General features: G+C 53.6%; 1 protein-coding gene across 1 annotated transcript in view; it reads left to right on the top strand.

Annotated features, from left to right (window-relative positions):
- The first annotated feature begins 2,391 nt into the window (after positions 1-2,391).
- Positions 2,392-8,045, top strand: part of MRPS26 (mitochondrial ribosomal protein S26) — a 6,443-nt gene continuing 789 nt past the window's right edge. Inside the window, exons 1-3 of the mRNA XM_015426022.1 lie at positions 2,392-2,654; positions 4,825-4,971; positions 7,447-7,570. Of these exons, the coding sequence (XP_015281508.1) occupies positions 2,425-2,654; positions 4,825-4,971; positions 7,447-7,570 (501 nt within the window). The 5' untranslated portion in view covers positions 2,392-2,424. The remainder of the gene's footprint in view (positions 2,655-4,824; positions 4,972-7,446; positions 7,571-8,045) is intronic.

The raw sequence follows: 8,045 nt of genomic DNA, 5'->3' as shown, positions 1-8,045 counted from the left end.
CGCGCGGCCCCCCCCCTCCCCCCCCCCCCCAATGACCCATGCTCCAAGGACTGGCAATAGGACCACAGCAAGTCTGGAGCTCTGGTCTTCCATAGCTAGGGACCTGTTAGGAAACTACATTTCCCATCATGCCGTGTCCCTACTTTTCTTGATTAGAACAAGTTTGGAGTCCAGTTACTCCTTTAAGACCAACAAAGTTTAATTCTGGGTATAAGATGAAGTGTGCATCTTATGTGCAGGCGCATGAAAGCTTACCCGGAATTAAACTCTGGCCCCGGTCACACGGGCTGGATATCGTGGGGGGGAGGCGTGGCTAATTGCCCCGGCGCAGTTTGGTCCGCGATTATGAAATCAGATATGCCGGCGGCACACCACGGGTCCGTCCCTTTGCGCCAGCGGGTAAACGAGGGTGGCGATCACATGACGATTCTGCAGCTCGGCAAAGAAGCAGCGCGGCGTGATCACACCAGCAATGGCTAGGCGCTGCTGCTGTGACAAACGGGGTCATTTTTTAAAAAAGCCGAAATGGCACTTTCGCATGCGCCATTGGGTGCTTGTGCGCATCTTGTGGAGACTTGGGGGGGGGACCTGTTTGTGAGGGGACATGGGCGGGCGCCGGATGCCACCACCGGAAACGCGATCAGACGCCAGCCCTTGCCCCGCAGTTTCCGGAAACTAGTACCTAGGGGTACTAGTTTTTAACTCCGCATCTTCGGCGGGAAGCCTCGGGAGTTTGACGCTTCCCAGATGTTGCGGTGTGATCGCGCCCGGAAAATCCGCCTATCTTCCGTCTCTGTAGCATGGCTAATGCTCCGCGTGACCGCAGCCTCTGTTGGTCTTAACGGTGCCCCTGGACTCAAACTTCGTTCTGTTGCTTCAGACCAACAAGGCTACCCCACCTGAATTAGACAAGATTTTCTTTCTTGATTAGATTGGAGTTTTGCATCAGGCTGGTGACCCTGCATTTTCATGTAATCGATCTGAATACATATTTGGCCACTTCATTCTCACCCACCTGCAATGCATTTATTAATGTTTTAGATGCTTTTATAACAGGTCTCTTCTCTCATTTTCAGTGTATCTGCAAAAGCATGCGTGCGCACGAAAGAGAGACTAGTTTGGTGCAGTGGTTAAGAGTGGGGACTCCAATCTGGGAGAACCGGATTTGGTTCCCCATTCCTCCACATGCAACTGCTGGTGTGACCTTGGGTCAGTCACAAGTTCTTTCAGAGCTGTTCTCTCAAGGGCCGTTCTCGGCAGATTTTTTGGAAGAGCTCTCTCAACCCCACCTACCTCCCAGGGTGTCTGTTGTGGGGAGGGGAAGGGAAAGGAGATTGTATGTCGCTCCGAGGCTCCTTCGGGTAGTGAAGGGCAGGGTATAAATCCAATCTCTTCTTCTTCTTCTACCTTGAATAAAACTCTGTTGGTCTTAAAGGTGGCACTGGACTTGAACTCAGGTCCGTTCTCTGTTATATCTCACCTAGGGTTGGCAGCTCTGGGTTGGGAAATACCTGGAGATTTTGGGGGGTGGAGCGTGGAGAGGGCGGGATTTGGAGAGGGAAGACCACAGCTGGGTACAACGCCAGAGTCCGCCCTCCAAAGCAGCCATTTTCTCTTGGGAAACTGATCTTGCTTGCCTGAAAAATCAACGAATAGCGGGAGAGAGCCAGGTGCCACCAGGAGATGGCAACCCTAACCTAACACCACATCCACAGGTAAAGGTTTCCCTTGCTTGGAAGCCAGTCGAGTCCGACTCTAGGGTTGCGGTGCTCATCTCTGTTTCAAAGCCGAAGAGCCAGCGCTGTCCGAAGACGTTTCCGTGGTCATGTGGCCGGCATGACTAAACACCAAGGCCCACGGAATGCTGTTATCTTCCCACCAAAGTGGTACCTATTGATCTACTTGCAATTTCTTGCTTTCGAACTGCTAGGTTGGCAGGAGCTGGAACTAGAGACGGGAGCTCACTCCGTCATGCGGCACACTCGGGTCTCGAACTGCTGAACTACCGACCTTCCACAGCCTGCAGTTCAGCGTCTTAACCCCTTGAGGTTACAAAATGTAAAATGAGGGCGCTCGCTGTGCAGCTCATGGAAGTTGGGCTTATCTCTCGAAAGCGTCCGCCAAAGCAAAATGTCGTTGGTCCCCGAGGTGCCACAAAGACTCTTGTTTGTTTCACCCGAGCAGGCCAACTTTTCAGTCCTTGTCTCTTGCTTTCTATCATCCTGGTTCTGGACAGCCTGGGAAGCTTGGGAGCGAGATAAACTACATCCCCCATCATGCCACAGCTCCGCTTCCGGGACTCATCGCCCCCCCCTTTCCGTCGCACTTCCCAGCATCCTCTATCACGGGAAGCTGTCGTCGTTACAAAAACTACATTTCCCGTCACGCTCCAGCCCCACTTCCGGTGTCCTCCCTGCCGTCGGGATGCGGCGGGGGATCGTGGCTTCCCCGGGGCCCGCTTCGGCCCTCCTGGGTCGCTGTTTCCCGGGCCTGCCGCTCTTGGCGGCGCCGCGCCGCGGCCGGAAGTCCCGCACGGACCCCCCGGCCAAATCCAAGCTCGGCCGGATCAAGCTCCCGCCGCCCGTCGACCCGGCCGAGCTGCTGGTGGTGCAGGAGCGCTACCGCCACTATCTGAGCATTCTGCGGACGCTGAGGTGAGCGTCTGATTGGTGGCTGGTTGCGTCAGTCAGAGGAAGCGGCCAATCAGGAAAGCCGGGGTCGCCCGGCGAGGGGAAATCCACCTTTTGGGGGGTATGGGGGGGGCAAGGAACCCACCCCCTTGGCTAGAAGGAATGGGCGGGCCAGGATCTCCTCGCCCTCCGCCTGAGTGACAGGCCAGGAGTCCAGCAGGTCTTGCATGGTGCTGAACTGCACTGTATTACAGGCACTGGCTCTTGGTCTGGGTGTCTTATGTGCAGTGTTCCCTCTAAGCTGAGTGAGTGTGAGCTAGCTCACAGATTGTTAGCCTCCAGCTCGCACATTTTTAGCCTCCAGCTCACACATTTTTGTCTCCGCTCAGGAAGGAGGGCTCCAGAGCAAACTGATTTATGCAGCAGCCAAATCGCTCGCTCACACCTTTGATGCCAGTCGCTCGCAAAGTAGAATTTTTGCTCACAAGGCTCCGCAGCTTAGAGGGAGCATTGCTTATGTGTATCCTAATAAAGCAGTTCACAAGACCAAAATAGGACAGTCCATCTTAATATACGTGCTTGGTATTCCAATATATGGAACCATCTATTGATGGACAGAATTTCAGACCGACTGGAAGCCCAGGAGTCTAACTGCAATTCTGATTCTTTTTATGGCCGATGGCACCCTATCTTAGAAAAGCTGGAACAAGTTTTAGAAAATGTTAGCATTTCTCAACACACTCAATACTATTCTTTTATTAGACAAAGTTGGATTTTATAATGTAAGATTGTGTATATCAATGTTATTGCTACTATTATGTGGTGATTTATATACTTAAGTTTTGTAATATTGTAGCCGATTTTTTTGGTATTGCTGTAATTGACAGTCTATTCAATAAAAAAATTGTATTTTTTTTTTAAAAAAACCCAAAATAGGACCCATGGTGAGTAAAAAGGTAAAGGTCGCCCTTGCTCGAAAGCCAGTCGAGTCCGACTCTAGGGTTGCGGTGCTCATCTTCGTTCCAAAGCCGAAGAGTCAGCACTGTCCGAAGACGTTTCCGTGGTCATGTGGCCGGCATGACTAGACACCAAGGCGCACGGAACGCTGTTACCTTCCCACCGAAGTGGTACCTATTGATCTACTTGCAATTTCTTGCTTTCGAACGGCTAGGTTGGCAGGAGTAAGTAAATAGGTAAGTAGGAAATGCCAAAAACCAGCAAATACCATGCTGCAGTTGATTATAATGGCCCCGTTCACACGGATAAGTTGCCATGCTGAAGACACGGATGATAGGCGGATTTTCCGGGCGTGATCACACCTCAACATCTGGGAAGCGTAGTGCACCTGTGGCTTGTTGCCGAAGATGCGGAGTATCCAGAAAATGCGGGGGGTCTGATCATGTTTCTGCTGGAATCCCGTGGCATCCGGCGCACGGCCATGTCCTGTTGCAAACAGGATGTCCCGTCCTGTTGATTGTACTTGACTATGTAATGCGCCTTGAGTCTTACTCACGAGCCCTCAGAGCTGTTCTCTCAAGAGCAGTCCTCGAAAGAGCTCTCTCAGTCCCACTGACCTCACAGGGTGTCTTTTGTTGTGAGGGGGAAGGGGAGGGGAAAGGAGATTGTAAACTGTTCTGATACTCCTCTGGGTAGTGAAGGGCAGGGTATAAATCCAGTCTCCTCCCCGCCCCCCATAACCTATACTTGCTAAACTGGAACGGCTCGGAGGGACAGGAGCAGAGGTCATTTCGGGGGGATCATGGGGGATCGCAGTTCCCCCGGGTGAGGTACGGGGGGCGGGGCACATGACGAAGCCCCGCCCCCTGCTTCCGGCCGCCCCACTTCCGGCCCTCATTCAGCCAGGAGGAGGCAGGAGAAGAGGGATTTTCCTTGCCCCCCCGCCGGCCTTGCAGGTCCACCGCTGGGCCCCTCATGGGGCTCGGCAGTGGAGCTGCAAGGCCGGTGGCGACGGCCGGGACCGTTGGGGGCGGGGTGTGTGGCCTTATGACACACTTCCGGTGATGTCCGGGGGTGTGGCATATGCTAATGAGTTATGCTAATGAGTTCCCCTAGCTCTTTTTCTACAAAACGACCCCTGGGTCACAGGAGGTAACGTTGTGACCCTCTCTGTAAGGGGGAAGCAACGAAGGACAACACTGCTCTTTGTCATGTTCCCTGCAACGCTGTCTTCCAGGGCCGAGTTCAGACACGAGGTGGAGCAGCGACGCTACGCGGAGAAGTACGGCGACGTGGGGAAGCAGCGGAAGGAGGCCGCCATGGAGGAGCATCGGCAGCTGATGGCCTTCAACGATGCCGAGAACCGGCGTCTCCAGCAACGGAGGTGAGGACAGGATCGGGCTGTGTCCATCGTGTGTACGGAAAGCAGACAGGTATCAGGTAGCCCCGTCATCGGTCTGGAATGTGGAGGGGGGCCTTCCCGTTTTCCGTCTCAGCCCTCCCTGGCTCACCAGCTGTTTGCTGTCTTACGCTTGACCTTGTAGATGCTCCAGCTGCAGTTTGACTTGGCTGGGAAAGTTAATGGCTTTTTGCCTGTGAGGTAAAAGAAAAAGAAGAAGAGGAGATTAGATTTATACCCCGCCCTTCACTACCCAAGGGAGTCTCAGAGCGGCTAACAAACTCCTCTCCCTTCCCCTCCCCACAACAGACACCCTGGGAGGTAGGCCGGGCTGAGAGAGCTCTATGACAGAAACGTCTCTTTTTCAAGAACAGCTCTGCCAGAATTATGGCTTGCCCAAGGTCATCCAGCCAGGTGCGAGTGGAGGAGGAGTGGGGAATCAAACCCGGTTCTCCCAGATCAGAGTCCGCGCACTTAACCACCACACCGAACTGGCTCTCTTTTACTATCTGACCAATGTTCCCACATTACAGGTTCAGTTGCAAGCAGTGTTCCCTCTAAGCTGAGTTAGTGTGAGCTAGCTCACAGTTTTTTTGCCTCCAGCTCACACATTGTTTTTTTTTTGTCTTAGCTCAGGAAGGATGGCTCCAGAGCAAACTAATTTATGCAGCAGCCAAATGGCTGACTCACAACTTTAATGCCAGTAGCTCACCAAGTAGAGTTTTTGCTCACAAGACTCCACAGCTTAGAGGGAACATTGGTTGCAAGGGACCTTCTGGTTGCCATAACAATCAGGGAGCCAAAGTCTTGCTCTTTTATGTGATGTTTGGTGGTTTTTATAACAGAAATTTTCTGTAAACTGTCCATATTGTGCCTTTTTCTTTTTTATGCCCATAAAGGTATTTGGATTGGATTGGAAATAGAATAACACGGACGTGGGTAAGGTAGCTGTGAGAAATGGGAGAGCCAGAAGTGGCGGACGATCTTGTGACGTGTGGAAGGAGTGCTGAACTGAGTGGCTGGGGTGGGGCAGGTGGGAAGGAAAGACCAGGAAAAGAGGCTGCCGCGGGGCTCCCCAATGGGGTGCCCGTGGGCTCCAGGGCCCCTGCCAGCCACTTTCCCTCGTTGCCGACAAAGTGGATGGAGCCAGGCGGGGCTTTTGCCCAACAGGCCTTCTGACTGGCCGCCGGAGATCTGATTGGCAGCAAGGCTCCCTCTAAGCTGTGAAGTCTTATGAGCAAAAATTCTACTTTGTGAGCTGCTGGCGTTAAAGTTGCAAGCGAGCCATTTGGCTGCTGCATAAATTAGTTTGCTCTGGAGCCCTGCTTCCCGAGCTATGGCAAAAATGTGCGAGCCGGAGGCTAAAAAACTGTGAGCTTGCTCACACTAAGTCAGCTTAGAGGGAACACTGGTCTGGACACAATGCTCCCTCTAAGCTGTGGAGTCTTATGAGCAAAAATTCGACTTTGTGAGCTACTGGCATTAAAGTTGTGAGCGAGCCATTTGGCGACGGCATCAATGAGTTTGCTCTGGAGCCCTCCTTCCTGGGCTACGACAAAAATGTGTGAGCCGGAGGCTAAAAACTGTGAGCTGGTTCACACTTGGCTTAGAGGGAACACAGATCGGCAGTGCAGATTTTTAAAAAATGTCACTTTGAACATAAGAACATAAGAGACGCCAATGTTGGATCAGGCCAAAGGCCCATCCAGTCCAACACTCTGTCTGTCACACAGTGGCTAGAAATACCAGGTGCCATCAGGAGGTCCACCAGTGGGGCCAGGACATTAGAAGCCCTCCCACCGTTGACCCCCCCCCAAGCACCAAGATGCCAGAGCATCCCTTGCCCCAGAGTCCCTATCTAAACCTTGTGGCTAATAGCGACTGATGGACCTCTGCTCCATATGCCTATCTAATTCCCTTTTGAAGCCGTCCATGCTTGTAGCTGCCACCACTTCCTGTGGCAGTGAATTCCATGTGTTAATCACTCTTTGGGTGAAGAAGTACTTCCTTTTATCCGTTCTAACCCGACCGCTCTGCAGTTTCATGGAGTGCCCACGAGTTCTTGTATTGTGAGAAAGGGAGAAAAGTACCTCTTTCTCTACCTGCTCTTTCCCATGCATAATCTTATAAACCTCGATCATGTCACCCCTCAGTCGTCGTTTCTCCAAGCTAAAGAGCCCTAAGCCCTTTGGCAGCAGGTGCCATCTCCGCCGTGTGGCTAAAGGTCAGCTTTGGCAGCTGTTTTGTGCCAGCTCCGCCTCACGCGGCAGCCGTTTCGTGGCTGCGCCCACCGCGCCATGTCAGACTCCCAGAGGGGCCTGCCGCCTCAACTGGGCCAGGGACCTGCGTGCTGCAGGGAAGGGGAAGGCAGGCCAGTCGGCAGCGGTGCGTCAACACTTCCTTTGTTTCCGGAAGAGGGGCTCCATTCGTCTTTCTGTTCCTCCTGCCTTCCTTCTGCAGGGAGGAGCGCCTCCGAAGGGAAGAGGCTGAAGTGAAGGAGCGGCGGCTGCGTGGAGACCAGAACAGGGCCCTGCATCTGGAGAAACTGCTCGAGGAGAGGGAGAGAGAGGTGCTCCAGCTGCAGGTGAGGGAGGCCGTGGGTGGCACAGGGCGGTTCGGGCTCTGTTGGCCCCTGCAGACACGCCCATTCGCTGCTTGCCCGGGTTATAAGAACAGAAGAGCCCCGCTGGATCACACCAGTGAGGGTCCATCCAGTTCAGCCTAGTGTCTCACACAATGGCCAGCCAGTTCCTCTGGAGAACCAACAACAGGGCAGAAAGGCCGAGGCCTTCCCCTCATAAGGACCTCAGAAGAGCCCTGCTAGATCAGACCAGGGAGAGTCCCTCTAGTCCAGCCTCCTGTCTCATACAGTCGCCAACCAGTTCCTCAGGAGGGCCAGCAACAGGGCAGAGAGGCCGAGGCCTTCCCCCTCATAAGAACCTCAGGAGAGCCCTGCTGGATCAGACCAGTGAGGGTCCATCTACTCCAGCCTCCTGTCTCACACAGGGCCAGCCAGTTCCTCTGGAGGGCCAGCAACAGGGCATGGAGGCCGAGGCCTT

The sequence above is a fragment of the Gekko japonicus genome, unplaced genomic scaffold, assembly GCF_001447785.1.
Source record: "Gekko japonicus isolate JY-2015 unplaced genomic scaffold, Gekko_japonicus_V1.1 scaffold5156, whole genome shotgun sequence".
Lineage (NCBI taxonomy): Eukaryota > Metazoa > Chordata > Lepidosauria > Squamata > Gekkonidae > Gekko > Gekko japonicus.
Note: the sequence above shows the minus strand (reverse complement) of the source record. Positions and strands in the feature narration are given on the sequence as shown.